Source organism: Schistocerca americana, chromosome 2 (assembly GCF_021461395.2).
Source record: "Schistocerca americana isolate TAMUIC-IGC-003095 chromosome 2, iqSchAmer2.1, whole genome shotgun sequence".
NCBI classification, from domain to species: Eukaryota; Metazoa; Arthropoda; class Insecta; order Orthoptera; family Acrididae; genus Schistocerca; species Schistocerca americana.
The window spans coordinates 137,497,346-137,518,376 of record NC_060120.1 but is presented as its reverse complement, the minus strand read 5'-3'; the positions used below and the strand labels follow the sequence as shown (position 1 = coordinate 137,518,376).

General features: G+C 41.1%; 1 protein-coding gene across 1 annotated transcript in view; it reads right to left on the bottom strand.

The window, feature by feature from the left end:
* LOC124593829 (glutamate receptor ionotropic, kainate 2-like) overlaps positions 1–21,031 on the bottom strand; it is a 179,061-nt gene that overhangs the window by 112,261 nt on the left and 45,769 nt on the right. The window contains exon 4 of the mRNA XM_047132176.1: positions 1,421–1,652. Within this exon, the coding sequence (XP_046988132.1) occupies positions 1,421–1,652 (232 nt within the window). The remainder of the gene's footprint in view (positions 1–1,420; positions 1,653–21,031) is intronic.

Sequence of the window (21,031 nt, the reverse complement as noted above, 5' to 3'; positions counted from 1 at the left end):
GAAATTTTTCATTTGAACAAATTAAAGTCACGATTGTTGGAAGTCGTCTGTGATGTAAAAACACTGCCTACATTTATTATCCTCTACTAGTCACCTTTGTAATAACTACATCCGCACCATCTTAGTTGTCGATACGAACTACGTAACTTTAATGATACGCTTGAAATACGCTTGTGTCACTCAGGATATTGGCTATATGCAGCGCTACAGTCTCTTTTCGCGTCCAATCGGGTGCTGGGCAGAAGGGTTTGTACAAACTACTGTCATAAACGGTTCTTCGTGCAACAAAAACCTACAATGATAATTACATTAAGACCCTTAGATGCCGACAGGCATTGATATACATCAACGGGGACAGTTGAAAATGTGTGCCACGACCGGGACTCCGAAAGAACAGATACCATCTTCATATAGTTAAGGCTAATCGGCCATTGATGCACACGCATTTTCCGAACTCTTACGGGACTCGGTAAGATTGTCTGCCGCGAGTAGTGAGTGTAGTTGGCAGGAGCACTACCAATATAGTGGGTGGACTTTAAATTGGGAATGTGGGTCTCACGGGGAGCGTGCAAGGGATAAATCCCTGCAGTCGCACTATCCTCTGTACCCTAGGTGGTTAGCTGGCCAGCCAGCACGGTTGATAAGCATGTTCGGTCATAGACCTGGTTGGCCTCTGAATTAAAAAACTTCATATAAAAACGAGCAACTTGAATAAGAAATCACATAAATGTTTTATGGTCAAGGTGACAAGATACTTTTCATTTTTCCATTTAGAAACTTCGGATTTTCTTTGTGCTTGAGTATTTATTTCTGTGCTGTCTGCTCAGTGGCAACTGTCTTTCAGAGGACTTTGCGTACTCCATTACCAGCTTACACCCTTTAGCAAATAATACACGTGATAAACTTTTGAGTCGGCCGCAGTGTCTAACGGTTCTAGACGCTCAGTCCGGAACCGCGCGACTGTTACGGTCGCAGGTTCGAATCCTGCCTCGGCCATGGACGTGTGTGACGTCCTTAGGTTAGTTAGGTTTAAGTAGTTCTGAGTTCTATGGGACTGATGACCACAGATGTTAAGTCCCATTGTGCTCAGAGCCATTTGTACCAATCATAAACTTTTGAAAGAATTAAAACTGAATGCTTGGTGTGGCTCGAACAAGGGACCATGCTCCTGTTGTTAATGTGCTAGTAATTGCCGGAGCCGTGCGCATTTCAGTTACTTATTTAAATACTCATCTTTGCTATTGATCCTTATTATCCTCCGTAAGCCTGCCAAGAAAGAACTGTTCAGCTTTAAGAAATTATAAAGATATTTGCACCCTTTCAGTGAAGAACTACAATGGTCTTTAGCCACATATGACCCTGTTCCTTTCCTTTTATGTCAAGAGTGAATGTTACGACACCTAAACCTCTTAGAGTGTACCTGGGCACAGTGAGCACGGAGGAGAGTCCGCTGCCGTAGCTGGCGGTGACGAGCAGGTAGGCGATCAGCAGCCAGGACAGCACGTGGCGCGTGGGGCCCACGACTCGAGTGTGGCGCCGCTCCACGTCCGGCGCCTGCAGCACCAGCAGGCCCAAAGAACGGAAGAAGCAGTCCTCCACCGTCGAGTACCGCCCGTCCGCAGCCCCGCCAACGCTGCCTGTACAGAAGGCTACTGTGGAGTACGAAAGCAAAACAATAAACCGTAGTGTTATCAAGTCATACACCAGAGACTGCAGGCCCTAAACGAATTGATTGCGTGGTTAATAGGGTATCGCATTTCCAAGGGCCTGGTTGTTTGGGCAGTGAATTTCCCGTTAAGCACCCTTCTACAAATGCGAATGGTAACAGATCAAGCTACTAGCAATAAGTGTGCATACTATCTTAAGCTCAAATTGATTGTCGTGTGACATTTCTGAACCTTTGATCTACTGTTATTATCGCCGAACTCCTTACGTTAGCAATATTCCTTTAAGAAAATCGGAGAGAGGTTAGTGTGACGTAGAAAGAAGTCAACGATATTGCGACCGTACAGTACAATAACAAATGTTGCATAATATGGTTCAAATGGCTCTGAGCACTATGGGACTCAACTGCTGTGGTCATAAGTCCCCTAGAACTTAGAACTACTTAAACCTAACTAACCTAAGGACATCACACACATCCATGCCCGAGGCAGGATTCGAGCCTGCGACCGGAGCGGTCGTGCGGTTCCAGACGGTAGCGCCCTTAACCGCTCGGCCACGTTGCATAATAAAGGCTCAATAAAAGTGTGTGTGTGACCGATTTTAAACTTCGAAGTTTACAGTGGAGTATAGGGCGGCTATATACCTACATATCGTGTAGAGATTTGCTGGAAACTGATTGAATGACGAGCAGGATTTAGCTGGTGCGATAAATCGATCTCATCAGATTATGGATGCACTTCACTTCATTAATAAACTAATTTACGTTATTTAAATGCTGTGTGTGTGTATGTGTGTGTGTGTGTGTGTGTGTGTGTGTGTGTGTGTGTGGCGGACTGATGTGTTGAATTATTCACAGCAATTCTGAGTCTGAAATATATACTGTGGAAAAGTTTCCTAAATACATTACATCTTATAGAGATTTTAAAAGTCCCGAGACCTGTGGCACTCAAACTTCTAAACGCATTATGAAGCAACTACAGTGCTGCTATTCTGCAAACATATCTTTCCTCAATGAGGTCTTACTACAGACTGTCCCAAACCAGTGTGAAAACTCACACAAATGCAGTTATCATATTATTACTACACGTATGTACCTAAATGGATCATGCAACTCGCGTTCAGGTGCTGACTCCTAAGACATGCTGCAATATGCGAATTTCTTAATGATTTAGAGGCAAATGTTCCAAATAATACCTACCACGAAACGGCCACTTGCTACGGAAAGCACGTCGTAGTAAACCCTAAGTTTACTTACTGTCCTAATAATAGCTGATCTTTACCTTGTGGCTGGTACAGGCATTCCACAGAAGTGGTTCAGATGTCGTCTGCACCATATCTAATGTCTTCAACTCGCAATCTTGTCACAGACTTTGCCACCTGTGTCTGAACTCCCACAGCATCCCATCATCAGTCATTCTTCAGTTTTTTAACCACACCTGTCATTCCGACTATATATTACTTAAGTTCAGTTCACTGAATTCATTTCATATTATTAAATATTAGGGTAATACAGTTGTTATTTACATTCAATAATTTATGTGAAGCTATTCTTAGATGAAGTAGTGTCTGCAAGCTCTGTAATTCAATGAAAACCGCAAATATTCAATAACCACTTAAATTGTGATAAAAATTTTAACAATTAAAAGTGTACGGAATGATTAGATGTTTCCAAAGCTGTATGAGGATGCTTTATTTGCAGCTACCGGTTTCACGTCAGTATAGACTCGTATTCACGTTTATAATGGTTATATTTTTATGATGTAGATGGACCGTTATAGACTCTCAGCATTCGATAAGTTATCCTCTCCGCTACTGGTAGCCTGCATGATCTGCTTTAACCACATCGGCCTTTTGACAATACGGTTGATGCAAGCAGATCATACTGGATTTTTAATTTTAATTTTATCGCTTTTATACAGCTGGTGTCTACCGAATCCTGTAATACATCCTGCGAGGTGCTATCTGGCCTGCATCGTTCAGTAGTCATGCACTGTACACTTCTGGCAAAACGTCTTTGGGGTGTACCCAGTCTTATTGTGACAAATCACCAGTCTTGTTTGACTCTTAGCGTGGATAACTTCCCGAAGGCTGTGAGTCCGTAACGGTCCATCTACACCATGCAAATACAACCATTATGATTCTGGAGATGTGTCTATACTGACGTGTAACAGGTAGTAGTGAATATAACACCTTCATATAGCTGTGTAGCTTTCGGAAGCACCTCATCATTCCCAACTTCTATAAATTTCTGAAATTTTTATCATAATTTAAATGGTTTCGGGAGTTAAAAATTCTTTCTTGTTATTCACAATGTCTTTGAGCTGTTGTTGTCCTCCCAGAGAACTGTTTCTATAATTCATTCTTAAATTTCTACAAACTGGCAACAAATTATTAAATATGCTCTAGTCTGATCTTGAATACATGCGTACCCATATAATTGATCTCTTTCTGCTGCAGAGTTCACCCCTTTAAGTCTTTGTGGGCGTTCATCTGGGTCCAACCATTCTATAAATTTTTTTCAGTATTTCTTGAGAAAAGAAAAACATTATCACCGTCAATGGTTAATAAATTTATATGCATAATGTACCATCTATCTGGACCACTCTAATCAACATGTTGTCCAGAAGGGAAATAAAACATATATCGAGCAAATGTTCTTTCAGCAAGGGGAAATTAAACAGTAGGATTGCCTCTGATGCAGATATATTCGTTATAAAAATACGAACACCTGTATGTCTTCTTCTGATGGCACTTTATATCTTTTAGTAGGTAATCCCTTCCTCTCCTGAATATCTACTCAAAGACGTACCACAGTGTATCATTCAAGTAAACACGACGTTATTAAAAACGTAACGCAAAATTAACATTCTCTTTCCTGTACTAGCACACTGTGTAGGTATCCGGGGTGTCGTAACTCGTTCACTTGCTGGAACTAGAAGTAAACAAATGGAAACACAAGGATTATGCACTCCGTTCATTCAGTAGAACATTTTAGATTGACGGTTTGTGTGAGTACACATACACCACTAACAGAAGGTAGACATGGCTCTTATTTCTGGAGATAAAGTTAACAGAACTGTTACTCCGATGTAATTATCTTATTTTCAAAACCGATACAGTATAATAATGTAGCAGTTTTAAGGAACACATATAGCAAAGGCAGTAATTGATAATAAATAGCATTATCATTACTTTTCTATTATTATGACATAAGCAGAAGAACTCTGCAGAGACCGATATTCCGTCAAGAACCCACCTTCCCGCCGCTTCAGGAAATAAGAAGTTTCAACAAAGGCAACGCAATGGTCGTGGAACTCGTCCAGACGAAGTCACCAAAGGTATTTTTGTCGCTTCTTTTGCAATTAATTCAACCGTGAGTACACGTAAGCTTCAAAAGAAGGTTGCCACTCTTTTACTTGTTCTCCTTGATGAAACCTTGATGTTATTTATTGAAAAACTGGTCAAGAAAATCTCTAAGGTTTACAGTCATACGCTAAAATTAACTTTTTTTCTTCAATGTCAAATATTTTGAACAATTGAATGGAGTAGCTACGGGAAGTCCATTATTTCCCATGGTCGCCAATTTGTTTTCGGAAGTGTTCTGAAGACAGGGCTCTGAGGAAGGCATTTTAAAACCTCACTGTTTTTGGAGATATTTCAATTACACGTTTATGGTGTGCCACATGGAACAACGCTATGAACGATTTCATGAATCGTTTTAATTACCGTCATCCCAGCACGAAATTCACAACGGAGATGGAAACTGATGGACAGCTGCCGTTTGTAAACGTAATGGTGTACAGCAGATGTGCTCAGTCTTTTTAGGCATGTAACTTAGTCCATTCAGAGATCTAATGACAAAAATTCAAAAAGGTTTAAGTACAAAAAGGTACTATACCCTAAATTAACTGTATTCGTTATACAAAATACATGAAAGTTAATTTTCTCTCCATGAAAAGTTGTGGACCTACCACTCACTTTTCAAGAAATCACGACAGTAATAAGGAAATATATACACAAACATAAATGTTGAAAACAGTTTACTGAGCTACTTGTCATTGCATATCATCGGCAAGTTTATTATAATCCAGTGGATCACCTGTCAGAGCCGACCTCGCATCGTCTGAAAGATGAGGATCAGTTTTTTGTACACTTAGACTTCACTATGATCATGGTTAAAAACGGTGCCTCACATAGAGAAACTGATGCAAAAGCGATAAATAGTTGCCGCTTTCACAATTTTAGAGTAAGTTTTTGAACTCACTAATCTCCAAAAGGTATTTTCATTGTACTCTGGATTTAAGGAAACGTCATTTTTAAATCGAATTATTCCCTCTTCAAGTTCAGTCTCGCTCATTTTACTTGAAATGTCTTTCACATCCTCTTTTTGGGGAGGTGGAGTTACAGAAGCTAGTACAGGATCTATACACTGAAACTGAAAAAAAAAACGGTTTTCAAAATCTGTTTTCAGTGCTGTCGGGTTGGCCGTTTATTCCTTCGCTGCTTCTTGATCCCGCGATGTTTGTTGATCCGATAGTTCTAACTGCATTTCAGGAAAGTGTTTGACATTTCATTCCCGTAACTGTGCTATCCAGTGGTCAAATATACGCATTAACTACTTTACAGAAGAGATAGCAGCTACGGCGGTTTGGCTTTTTAATCGAAATTCCTTGTTTACCTGATTTACTTTAATTGGCATGTCAGATACAACAGTCAGCTGAAATCACATAGTGTTGGTGTAATCTTCCTCTCTTTCAGACACAAAAGATTTTGTCGCTCTCAGTTGTTCTCTAAGTATGTTTAGAACCATGTCCCCGCTCAGCCACCGATCTTCGGTGCGCAACAGAAGGTCTCCATACAGGCTATCCAATTCGACAAATAACACTTCCTTCTCTGTGATGACTGCGAGTGAACAGAATTCACAGTCTTTCTGGTAATACCCATAATATGTACCATTTTCAATGTTGTTGTGGTCTTCAGTCCTGAGACTGGTTTGATGCAGCTCTCCATGCTAATCTATCCTGTTCAAGCTCCTTCATCTCCCAGTACCTACTGCAACCTACATCCTTCTGAATCTGCTTAGTGTATTCATCTCTTGGTCTCCCTCTACGATTTTTACCTTCCACGCTGCCCTCCAATGCTAAATTTGTGATCCCTTGATGCCTCAGGACATGTCCTACCAACCGCTCCCTTTTTCTGGTCAAGTTATGCCACAAACTTCTCTTCTCCCCAATCCTATTCAATACCTCCTCATTAGTTATGTGATCTACCCACCTAATCTTCAACATTCTTCTGCAGCACCACATTTCGAAAGTTTCTATTCTCTTCTTGTCCAAACTATTTACTGTCCATGTTTCACTTCCATACATGGCTACTCTCCATACAAATACTATCAGAAACGACTTCCTGATACTTAAATCTATACTCGATGTTAACAAATTTCTCTTCTTCAGAAACGCTTTCTTTGCCATTGCCAGTCAACGTTTTATATCCTGTCTACTTCGACCATCATCAGTTATTTTGCTCCCCAAATAGCAAAACTCCTTTACTACTTTAAGTGTCTCATTTCCTAATCTAATTCCCTCAGCAACACCCGACTTAATTCGACTACATTCCATTATCCTCGTTTTGCTTTTGTTGATGTTCATCTTATATCCTCCTTTCAAGACACTGTCCACTCCGTTCAACTGCTCTTCCAAGTCCTTTGCTGTCTCTGACAGAATTACAATGTCATCGGCGAACCTCAAAGTTTTTAGTTCTTCTCCCTGGATGTTAATACCTACTTCAAATATTCCTTTTGTCTCCTTTACTGCTTGCTCAATATACAGGTTGAATATCATCGGGGAGAGGCTACAACCCTGTCTCACTCCCTTCCCAACCACTGCTTCGCTTCATGCCCCTCGAATCTAATAACTGCCCTCTGGTTTCTGTACAAACTGTAATTAGCCTTTCGCTCCCTCTGTTTTACCCCTGCCACCTTTGAAATTTGAAAGAGAGTATTCCAGTCAAAATTGTCAAAAGTTTTCTCTATGTCTACAAATGCTAGAAACGTAGGTTTGCCTTTCCTTAATCTTTCTTCTAAGATAAGTCGTAATGTCAGTATTGCCTCACGTGTTCCAACATTTCTACGGAATCCAAACTGATCTTAGCCGAGGTCAGCTTCTACCAGTTTTTCCTTTCGTCTGTAAATAATTCGCGTTAGTATTTTCGGCTGTGGCTTATTAAACTGATAGTTCGGTAATTTTCACATCTGTCAAAACCTGCTTTCTTTAGGATTGGAATTATTATATTCTTCTTGAAGTCTGTGGGTATTTCGCCTGTCTCATACATCTTGCTCACCAGATGGTACAGTTTTGTCAGGACTGGCTCTCCCAAGGCCGTCCGTAATTCTAATGGAATGTTGTCTACTCCCGGGGCCTTGTTTCGACTCAGGTCTCTCAGTGCTCTGTCAAACTCTTCACGCAGTATCGCATTTCCCACTTCATCTTCATCTACATCCTCTTCCATTTCCATAATATTGTCCTCAAGTACATTGCCCTTGTATAGACCCTCTATATACTCGTTCCACCTTTCTGCTTTCCCTTCTTTGCTTAGAACTGGGTTTCCATCTGAGCTCTTGATATTCATACAAGTGGCTCTCTTTTCTGCAAAGGTCTCTTTAATTTTCCTGTAGGCTGTATCTATCTTACCCCTAGTGAGATAGGCCTCTACATCCTTACATTTGTCCTCTAGCCATGCCTGCTTAGCCATTTTGCACTTCGTGTCGATCTCATTTTTGAGACGTTTGTAATCCTTTTTGCCTGCTTCATTTACTGCATTTTTATATTTTCTCCTTTCCTCAATTAAATTCCATATTTCATCTGTTACCCAAAGATTTCTACTAGCCTTCGTCTTTTTACCTACGTGATCCTCTGCTGCCTTCACTACTTCATCCCTCAGAGCTACCCATTCGTCTTCTACTGTATTTCTTTCCCCCATTCCTGTCAATTGTTCCCTTACGCTCTCCCTGAAACTCTCTACAACCTCTGGTTAAGTCAGTTTACCCAGGTCCCATCTACTTCAATTCCCACCTTTCTGCAATTTCTTCAGTTTGAATCCACAGTTCATATCCAATAGATTGTGGTCAGAGTCTACATCTGCCCCTCGAAATGTCCTACAATTTAAAACCTGGTTCCTAAATCTCTGACTTACCATCATACCTTTTGGTACCTCCAGGATTCTTCCATGTGTACAACCTTCTTTTATGATTCTTGAACCAAGTGTTAGCTATGATTAAGTTATGCTCTATGCAAAATTCTACCAGACTGCTTCCTCTTTCATTTCTTAGCCACAATCCATATTCACCTACTATGTTTCCTTCTCTCCCTTTTCCTACTGTCGAATTGCAGTCACCCATGACTATTAAATTTTCGTCTCCCTTCACTACCTGAATAATTTCTTTTCACTCATCATACATTTCTTCAGTTTCTTCTTCATCTGCAGAGCTAGTTGGCATATAAACGTGTACTACTGTAGTAGGCGTGGGCTTCGTGTCTATCTTGGCCACTATAATACGTTCACTATGCTGTTTGTAGTAGCTTACCCGCACTCCTATTTTTTTATTCATTATTAAACCTACTCCGGCATTACCCCTATTTGATTTTGTATTTATATCCCTGTAAAAATCTTGTCGTTATATAGTGTGTTTCAAGATCAAAATTTTATGCAAGTTTTCTTTTGTACTGAAATCCGATAACATCAGTCTTATCAAAATCATAAGTTAATGTGGTGAGCAAGGACTCACTAGCTGCTATAAGGCACTCCTTAACAAACGTGCATCGTCAAAAGATGCTACATGTTTCATTAGTACTTCTGCTACACGAGAAGATACCATATTTGATGAAAGAGTTTCTTGTACGGGCTTAACAAGGAACGACGATTACGATTGAAATTTAATTTTTAGATTGGAAAGTTCCTTATTCCTCAACTCACTATCAAGGACTGCTTCTGATTCGAAGTATTTCTGAACTGGTCTAAATTAGCGTCGTATATTTTTCTTTTTAGATCTGCTAAAGTAGCATTATACAGGGTGAAAAATAGTAAAAACTGATAAACTCCATGGACGGATTCCCGACTGAAAATGAGGTTGGGTTGATTTGAGGGAGGAGACCAAACTGCGAGGTCATCGGATTCGGGAAGGATGGGGAAGGAAGTCGGCCGTGTTGCTTCCACAGGAACCATCCCGGCATCTGTATGAAGCGATTTAGGGAAATCACGGAAAACCTAAATAAGGATGGCCGGACGCAGAATATAACCATCGTCCTCCCGATTGCGAGTCCAGTGTGATAACCACTGCGCCACCTCACTCGGTGGGAATTGGGGGAAAAAAGGTCCTATGAACATGTATCTGGAAATGTATCGTAGCCACGGTAGATGCCGCTGACCAATGAAAGTACCTCTCACCAGGTTTAGTGTGTTCCTTGTGTGTTGCAGGTTGTGTGATTCACGTAGCTTAGAGCAAGCAACAGCAGGGTCCGGCATTCATGTCGGAAACAAGCAAAGATGGTGTTTGTGTACAGCCAGGCAGACGGAAACGGTCGAGAGCCAGCACGGCTGTATCAAAACAAGCACCCTCATAGACATCAACCACAACACACAACATTTGAAGCCCTTTTTCGTTGTTTATGTGGTCGTGGGTCCTTTCAGGTAGACGTGCAGATTTAGAAGACGTTCTGCAGAATATTGAAACGAACCCTATTATAAGCTTCAGTCAAGTGGCTGGTCAGCATGATGTAAGCAAAAGTACGATTATGTGTTTGCTGGATCATAAGCAAACGTGAGCGCGTGCGTTGCATCACATGGGGGTCTCTTTGAACATCTGTTGTGACGAGGATGCGATGCAGCTCTGTACTGTGTTCCGGGATAATTTGCTGTTGCTGCCCGCACACCGACTATATCCGCACACGCGTTCTCCATTTCTAGTCAGGAATCCGTCCCTGCAGTTTGTCGGTTTTATTCTTTTGGCATTCTCTTGACTAGTGCTTTAGGTCGACAGATCCACTGCTTGTGGCAGTGGGACGGGCGGCGAATCTGCAACGAGAGGGAAGGCCACATGGGGGCGCGATTCAAGGTCCGCCTTAGTGGCCGGCAGCCTCTCCGGGGAGGCAGTCAGCTGTGAGCAAGGGCAGTAGTGTCTTCGGGGCTGGCGCGATGCTCAGCCAGCAGCTAGGCTTCAAACGCTAGTCTGTACTGTTCCGACGTGCCAATTGCTCATGTTTGGCCAGTGAATATCGGCCGGTGGAAAACTGTTCCACCATGACGGTTGAAACCTGTGCTTCAAGTTCGAATAACTGAAGGAAAGCTGATTCCGCTGTGGCCGCGGGATTACTACCTGTCAGTCAGTCAGTTCCGATCATTGGTCGTAACGGCTCTTGTTTAATTACGGCCTGTTTAGTCTTGAATGACAGCTGTATGACGGAAGTACACGTTTGCTAGCGGTCACGGTTATCTGGAGGCTTGACTTCCTCAGAGATTCTCAGAAATAACGATGAGAGTTTTGCTTTATACCATGTTGTTTTGTAATAAACTTGTCAGAAGAACAGTAGTGCCAGTGATACATTAGATCGGCTATTAAGTGATTTCTTATACTTGGTTTGTTATTAGTCTTACAGTATCAGTGGAGCTGCAAGGAAAATTCGGGTTGTGTTAAGTGTGGGTGCTGTGCAAGTGGCAATGGCGTATGTGGTTTAAGTCATTTCTATGACACGGTAATTAGGTATTTATTTATTGTGCCTTGTTGTACCTCGTGTGCACAAGTGGTCCCTTAAACTCGAGAATCCCTCTTTTGTGTACGGGTAGGTTTTATTTTTATTTTTGTTCGTCTGTCTTCCGTTTATTACGGACAGGGGGCTCTTATAATTCAGCCATCGGTTGCTTTCTATAAATTGCTATGGTGTACATTTGGAGGGCAGTTGCTGCTAAATTCATTGGATCACTTTATTGATATTGGTCACCAGTTCATTTCTGTAAGTGTAAGACTAAATCTAGTGGGCAGTTACTGCTTAATTGATTGAATCATATTTTTGATCTAATAAAACCGTTATTTAGGTTTCATTTTTAGGCTACAAGTTTCGACGATACACTACGTCACCTTCAAACCTGGTAAAATCAAGTAGGCCTGAAGATCCAGTGTATCGCCGAAACTAAACTAAACTCAAAATAAAACCTAATAATGGCGATTGGTAATGACTGGATGTTGACCTGCCGTAGTCCCATAATCCAGACAGAAAATGGAGTTAGATTTATTATTTATGTCAGATACCGGCTGCATGAGTTAACTTCTCTAATTTGTTAAAGTCCACCACCAGTTGCTTTTAGTTAGTTGTGAGTGTAAATCTGGTGGACAGTTACTGCTTTCCTTATGGCTTCCATTGTTCTGTTAAATTCTGCCACCAGTTGATTTCTATAAGTGTAACGCAAAATCAGGTTGGCGGTTGTTGTTTTATTCATTGGATCGTTTTATTAAATTTTACACCTGTTGATATTTAAAAGTTGTAACAGTAAATTGGTTGGGCAATTGCTACTTGGTTCCCAGGTTTTATCATTCTGTTACATTCTGCTACCATCTGCTTTGTATAAGTTGTAGCAGTTGCTACTCTGCTCATTGTATTGATGATTCTATTACGTACTGCCATCAGTTTCATCCTTTGAGTAGCAACAGTAAATCTGGTTAACAGTTGATGACCTGCTCACTGATTATCATATTTAATCGTGCCACATGGTGTTTGCCCTTAAGTTGTAACAGAAAATCGGTTGGTGAGTTACTGTTTAACTCACTGGTGAGCCTTGCACTGCTCGAGTTCATGCCATTTAATGTTTGTCATCTTCTATTACGGTACTGCCGCCTCGTTTTCTTATTTCATTTACTGGCGGCACTAACTTCCTGCCTTCCTTGCCCATGAGTGGCAGTAGCACCGCGTATCGATAAGTGCACTGTCGTACCATTTTTGGAGCGACCGAGAGTATTTCCGGGTCGTCGTGTGTCTGGCAGTCAGTTGGAGACGGGTCAGCAGTGCAGTCGGGACGCAGCAGCAGTGAAGTCGGAGACGAAGAGCCGGTGAGAATCCGACAGCCAGTACGAGAACGTACCATATCAAGGATCTTGACCACTTCGACTCTGAAGAGTGAATTTATTTTAATATTAAAATGTCCTGATTAATGTACAATCAGTTAGTTATCATTCAACACTCACTAGAGCACACTATTTTAAATTTAGACTGCGGTATTCTCAAGAAGACCAATACACTTGGGCAGCTTCTGACTTCAGTCAAACGCAATAGAACGGAAAATGCAGAAACAGAGTAGTAAAACACTATCAGACTTGCAGGCCTCAGTAAACAAAACCGACCTGCCAGTAACCTTGGGTCTAGTGTTGTCGTTCTCCAATTCGACGGCCACCAGCTTGCTCCGTTCCTTGGTCGCTAATTAGATGCGTCGCCAGCCACGAAGAAACCTTCCACACTTGCAACTCTGTCTTGTTTCGCTGCCGTCTTGCTCATCTCCGCGTTCCAGGCGTCACTTCAATTGATAGCTGAGGCTGCTCCCTCCCAGCATGCTGTGGCTCCACTCAAGGGCCTTACTTCTTTCTCTCGCAATCAGCAACAGAGCAGCATGTAAATTTTGCTAATTTAGTGCGCCGTGATGAGCGGACCTGGATCTACAAAGGCCACGAATATCACAGCACACCATTTTCCTCTGCATCAACAGCGTCATGGCATTAATTTTCAATCTGGGTCACGGTGAGCTGGTGGTTCTGTGGAAGATTTTGTTTACGAATTATGCATCATGGACAACACATGGGGAACTGAGGATTCGCTGTCTGGTAGGAAGACATCGATAAACTGTGATCTTGGTCTGTCAGTGTGTGGTGCAGGAGTTTCAAAAATTTTGTCATTGATTGCTGTTTTATTGAGGGTTCTCTAAGGAGCCACAAGTATTTGTAGTTATTCAGAGGCATCTCCTTGGACGTTAGCCATTCCATTTAATACCAACGTGATGTTGTTGCGCCCATTTCGCATAGATAATTTTAGCCGTTGATAAAAGAATATCTGGAGACCGCAGAATCGGTCTTTCAAAAAATGCAAAACGATCTGCACACATAACACCTGCATTTAAATCTAGACTTACATGACTACTTTCCTTTTCGCACTTAAGTGCCTGGCAGAGCATTCACACAACCACTTTCACACTGTTTCTCTACCGCGCCACTCTCGAACAGCGCGCTGGAAAAACGAACACTTAAACTTTTCCATATGAGCTCTGATTTCTCAGATTTTACTACACTGATCATTTCTCAGTATCTACTTGCACAACAGGGTATTTTCGCATTCGGAGGAGAAAATTATGGACTGAAATTTCGTGAAAAATTCTCGTTCCAACGACAACCGTCTTGGTTTTTAATGGCTGCCACCCCATCTCGAACATCATATCCGAGACATTGTCTCCCCTGTCCCGAGGTAATACAGATCAAGCAGAGCTTTTTCGAACTTTATCGATGCCCTCCGTCAGTCATTTTCGGTGACGATCCCATGCGGACGAGCGTAATGCAGGCAGACCTTTTAGTGCGTTTGTTGAATCTTCTAAGTATTCTCCCAATAAAACGTAATTTTTGTTTCACTTCAATAACCTAATTATCTATGTGATCTATCCACTTTAAGTTGCTCTTATTTTTAGTTCTTGTGTATTCAGTAGGACTGACAGCATTTATATTTGTGCGATTTGTCTTTTAACCCAAATTTATGGATTTCTTTTAGTAGTCATGTGGATGACCTCACACTCTATTATTATTTATGGTCAGATACCACTTTTTGCACCATACAAGTATTTTATTGAAATCATATTTCAAGTAGTTATGATTTTATGATAACTTTACTAGATGGTAAACACTGTAACAGAGCTGCTCAGATTGTCTCATAAACTGTTTACTTACATCTATAGCACTTAGTAGGAGAACGTCAGACTTCCTGTCAGTTATTACGAACTGTGACATTTCTGATAGGAAATCACAAATCCAGTCGCAGAACGGGAACTATACTCCTACAGCAAGCAGTTTGGTTAGACACACCATATGAGTAACGGTATCAAAAGCCTTCTGGAAGTCTAAACATAAGGAAACAATCTAAGATCCCCAGCCGATAATACTCATTACTTCACGAGAATAATGACTGATATGCGTTGCACACGAACGATATTTTCTGAATTCATACACGCTATGCGTCAATAGACTGTTTTCTTTGAGGCAAGTCATAATGTATGAACAGCGTATACGTTCCAAAATCCTTCTGCTAATCGACGTCTGTAATTCAGCGAATTACTTCTGTTTCCCTTTTCGAGTATTGGTGAGACCTCTGCGACTTTCTAGTCATTAGGTACTAATATTTCGCCTATTGCGTATGGAGCTGTTGTATCTACATACTCTGAAAGAAAGATAACTTGTATACATTCCTGATAAGAAGACATAATTTTGTTAAATGGGTGTAGTTGCTTCATTGTACTGTGGATATCTACTTCTAAGTCACTCATTTTGGCAGCTGTTCTTGATTCGAATTCTGGAAAATTTATTTCGCCAATTCTGGGGAAGAAATTTCAGTAAATCTTATTTAGGGATCCGCTGTTAACATTACAGACGCTATCAAACAGTCAAGGTACTGACTGTGTCTTGCCGCTGGTGTACTTTACATCAGTGTGCGATTTGCAGGGGGGGATGGGGGGGGATTCGCCCCCCCCCCCCTCTGCATCAGACCATCCCCTCCTCTGGTTTTAGTTTATGCATCCCAACCTGCGATGTTTATTTCCCACGCACTGGAGTAAAACTTTACATATAATTTAAATTTGTGGAGCCGAACACTGATAGTTGTTAATACAGTCTTACTATTAATACTATTAATATGTCTGCTTATTAATTCTGAGAAAGTGTTATGTAGTAGGTAAGCATTTCAAACCGATAAACGTATTTTCTGATGAAATAAAGAAAAGTCGTAAAACGTTGGGAAAACTGCATTGATGTCCAGGGAGGTTACGTAGAAAAATAACGCATGTTTCAGTTTTCTATCATCAGAATAAGTACAGATTTTCACAAATGTGCCTTTACTTTTTGAATTCCCCTCGTATACCTGTATGTAGATGATTTTGTAACCAAGTATTAACTATAATGTACTTTTAAAGATATAACAAGGGATGGCTTTTCTGACAGCGCTTACGCTTGGATAGTGAATTTCGGCACTAACATCTATTTATAAATAACTGTTTAACCATGGGTAACGCCACGGTCCAAGCTAGTAACATATATAATTATACTAACCCCCTAAGGCATCCCCCCCCCCCCCCCGCACTGGTTAAAGCACAAATCGTACACTGCTTTACATGCAAAGTAATATAATCAGGAGGTCCAGAAGAAAACCCGACGATTCACAGAGATGTAAAGTGTCGTATAACAATCGTGTCTGTGGACGTAAATCCAGGTCACATTTAGAGCATCGTATTGTCTTTCCAGACACCCGTCAAAGCATGTGTCAGTGCTGCGATAATTCCGTTTGGGTTTTCTGCTGCGCTGTTGTTACCCTTCAATAGAGCTGCTTACATGTTATGTCGTGAAGCCCTCATAGAAGGCTCCTTGCGTTGCTATAGAAGAAAGGACTACAGTGTAATATCCGTTTCCCAACGCAGATTTTGGTTTTAAGTTGTTGTTGTTGTTGTGGTCTTCAGTCCTGAGACTGGTTTGATGCAGCTCTCCATGCTACCCTATCCTGTGCAGGCTTTTTCATCTCCCAGTACCTACTGCAACCTACATCCATCTGAATCTGCTTAGTGTATTCATCTCTTGGTCTCCCTCTACGATTTTTACCCTCCACGCTGCCCTCCAATACTAAATTGGTGATCCCTTGATGCCTCAGAACATGTCCTACCAACCGATCCCTTCATCTGGTCAAGTTGTGCCACAAACTTCTCTTCTCCCCAATCCTATTCAATACTTCCTCATTAGTTATGTGATCTACCCATCTAATCTTCAGCATTCTTCTGTAGCACCACATTTCGAAAGCTTCTATTCTCTTCTTGTCCAAACTATTTATCGTCCATGTTTCACTTCCATACACGGCTACACTCCATACGAATACTTTCAGAAATGACTTCCTGACACTTCAATCAATACTGGATGTTAACAAATTTCTCTTCTTCAGAAACGCTTTCCTTGCCATTGCCAGCCTACATTTTATATCCTCTCTACTTCGACCATCATCTGTTATTTTGCTCCCCAAATAGCAAAACTCCTTTACTACTTTAAGTGCCTCATTTCCTAATCTAATTCCCTCAGCATCACCCGACTTAATTAGACTACATTCCATTATCCTTGTTTTGCTTTTGTTGATGTTCATCTTATATCCTCCTTTCAAGACACTGTCCATTCCATTCAACTGCTCTTTCAAGTCCTTTGCTGTCTCTGACAGAATTACAATGTCATCGGCGAACCTCAAAGTTTTTATTTCTTCTCCATGAATTTTAATACCTACTCCGAATTTTTCTTTTGTTTCCTTTACTGCTTGCTCAATATACAGATCGAACAACATCGGGGAGAGGCTACAACCCTGTCTTACTCCCTTCCCAACCACTGCTTTCCTTTCATGTCCCTCGACTCTTATAACTGCCATCTGGTTTCTGTATAAATTGTAAATAGCCTTTCGCTCCCAGTATTTTACCCCAGCCACCTTTAGAATTTGAAAGAGAGTATTCCAGTCAACATTGTCAAAAGCTTTCTCTAAGTCTACAAATGCTAGAAACGTAGGTTTGCCTTTCCTTAATCTTTCTTCTAAGATAAGTCGTAAGGTCAGTATTGCCTCACGTGTTCCAGTGTTTCTACGGAATCCAAACTGATCTTCCCCGAGGTTGGCTTCTACTAGCATTTCCATTCGTCTGTAAAGAATTCGTGTTAGTATTTTGCAGCTGTGACTTATTGAGCTGATAGTTCGGTAATTTTCACATCTGTCAACACCTGCTTTCTTTGGGATTGGAATTATTATATTCTTCTTGAAGTCTGTGGGTATTTCGCCTGTTTCATACATCTTGCTCACCAGATGGTAGAGTTTTGTCAGGACTGGCTCTCCCACGGCCGTCAGTAGTTCCAATGGAATATTGTCTACTCCGGGGGCCTTGTTTCGACTCAGGTCTTTCAGTGCTCTGTCAAACTCTTCACGCAGTATCGTATCTCCCATTTCATCTTCATCTACATCCTCTTCCATTTCCATAATATTGTTCTCAAGTACATCGCCCTTGTATAGACCTCTATATACTCCTTCCACCTTTCTGCTTTCCCTTCTTTGCTTAGAACTGGGTTTCCATCTGAGCTCTTGATATTCATACAAGTCGTTCTCTTATCTCCAAAGGTCTCTTTAATTTTCCTGTCGGCGGTATCTATCTTACCCCTAGTGAGATAGGCCTCTACATCCTTACATTTGTCCTCTAGCCATCCCTGCTTAGCCATTTTGCACTTCCTGTCGATCTCATTTTTGAGACGTTTGTATTCCTTTTTGCCTGTTTCACTTACTGCATTTTTATATTTTCTCCTTTCATCAATTAAATTCAATATTTCTTCTGTTACCCAAGGATTTCTACTAGCCCTCATCTTTTTACCTACTTGATCCTCTGCTGCCTTCACTACTTCATCCCTCAAAGCTACCCATTCTTCTTCTACTGTATTTATTTCCCCCATTCCTGTCAATTGCTCCCTTATGCTCTCCCTGAACGTCTGTACAACCTCTGGCTCTTTTAGTTTATCCAGGTCCCATCTCCTTAAATTCCCACCTTTTTGCAGTTTCTTCAGTTTTAATCTACAGTTCATAACCAATAGATTGTGGTCAGAGTCCACATCTGCTCCTGGAAATGTCTTACAATTTAAAACCTGGTTCCTAAATCTCTGTCTTACCATTATATAATCTATCTGATACCTTTTAGTATCTCCAGGGTTCTTCCATGTATACAACCTTCTTTCATGATTCTTAAACCAAGTGTTAGTTATGATTATGTTGTGCTCTGTGCAAAATTCTACCAGGCGGCTTCCTCTTTCATTTCTGTCCCCCAATCCATATTCACCTACTATGTTTTCTTCCCTCCCTTTTCCTACACTCGAATTCCAGTCACCCATGACTATTAAATTTTCGTCTCCCTTCACAATCTGAATAATTTCTTTTATTTCATCATACATTTCGTCAATTTCTTCGTCATCTGCAGAGCTAGTTGGCATATAAACTTGTACTACTGTAGTAGGTGTGGGCTTCGTATCTATCTTGGCCACAATAATGCGTTCACTATGCTGTTTGTAGTAGCTTACCCGCATTCCTATTTTCCTATTCATTATTAAACCTACTCCTGCATTACCCCTATTTGATTTTGTGTTTATAACCCTGTAGTCACCTGACCAGAAGTCTTGTTCCTCCTGCCACCGAACTTCACTAATTCCCACTATATCTAACTTCAACCTATCCATTTCCCTTTTTAAATTTTCTAACCTACCTGCCCGATTAAGGGATCTGACATTCCACGCTCCGATCCGTAGAACGCCAGTTTTCTTTCTCCTGATAACGACATCCTCTTGAGTAGTCCCCGCCCGGAGATCCGAATGGGGGACTATTTTACCTCCGGAATATTTTACTCAAGAGGACGCCATCATCATTTAATCATACAGTAAAGCTGCATGCCCTCGGGAAAAATTACGGCTGTAGTTTCCCCTTGCTTTCAGCCGTTCGCAGTACCAGCACAGCAAGGCCGTTTTGGTTATTGTTACAAGGCCAGATCAGTCAATCATCCAGACTGTTGCCCTTGCAACTACTGAAAAGGCTGCTGCCCCTCTTCAGGAACCACATGTTTGTCTGGCCTCTCAATAGATACCCCTCCGTTGTGGTTGCACCTACGGTACGGCTATCTGTATCGCTGAGGCACGCAAGCCTCCCCACCAACGGCAAGGTCCATGGTTCATGGGGGGTGGTTTTAAGTAACGCCCGAAAATTTCTTAATTCCAATGTCGGGATGATTGCTTTGAGAGAGCAGGCACGGTGATATAGTTTCCCATTCTTCTCCTTGCCCAGCTCGTGATCCGTCTCTAAAGACCTCGTTACCTATTGGTCGGTAGAAGGTGATATTATTCCTTTTCCGGCACTTTCCAGTGTTTAGAATTTGTCGAGGTCTCACCTCACTCAAGCAATACAAGGCGTAATTTACTGGTTACTAATGTTCATGTGAATAGTAGTGTCACCCTACTAGTGGAATCTCACAAACGTGCTGTGTTCCGACCTGTAGTTTCCTATTAGTCTTCAGCTTTCATTACCCGCTCGCAGAATTCGAATCAGCTTGGCCTACAGAGGCTGTCTCCGTCCGTTTCAACGCCATTGCGATGAATGGCATATGTGTTTGACATGTGAGACAAACATGGCATGTATGATACGCAACGACAGCTGACTGCTTCACTGTTTATAAATGGTTTAATTTGCCAGTCTGACAGTAAATGTTGAGGGAACAGCGGCTCATACTAGTTATCCTCTACTTTGAGTTAAGCGAGCTGACAAAGCAATGCAGTCTGTAATACTTTCCGTGTTGTCAGTTGTCTATACAAATGTGTATATCGCCATGATTGAAGGATCGAGTATATTTTCTTGGAAATAGCTATTTCAGATGTGGGAAGATATCTTACACAGTTAGAGATGAAAACGCTTTCTAGAAAACTTAATTGAAGCTAAAATTCCTTCCTACACTCGTGGTAGTGTTGGAATAGTTATAGGATAGTCACCGTTTCGTGAAAGCTTCGTCCATATTATCTATATTGTATTTATTCATTTTCATTAAAGTTTCGGGAAATTATCTCTCACTATACTTAATTTAACATAAGCCAATCGTCCAAATAGTCTGTGTACTAATCTGTCATGCAGTTGATTAAGGAATCTGATCCTGAAATTAGTCGATTAACTAAATGCAGACGCCAGTCATCGATAATATGGTTTGTATGAAATTATGACATCCTGTTAAACAAAACAACCACGATAGCTAACAAGTAACAATGAAGGAGTAAGGTAACATTTTTATAGGTTTAGGAACACAAATGATGCTCAGTAAGAAGATGCAGATAGAACTAAGGCCTCACCTTTGTGATTAATACCTCAGAATTCGTGAAGCGTTTTCCTTTCCATATATGCTTAATAGTAGAAACAGACAGAAATCTCCAGATGAAACATTAGATCCATAGGTTGTTTCCTACAGTATTATAATATTCTTAATGGTAGTGTAATTTTTTAACTGGCAACAAGAAAACCACAGCGGTCTTCCTTTGCTCTGTGCCTTGTAATGG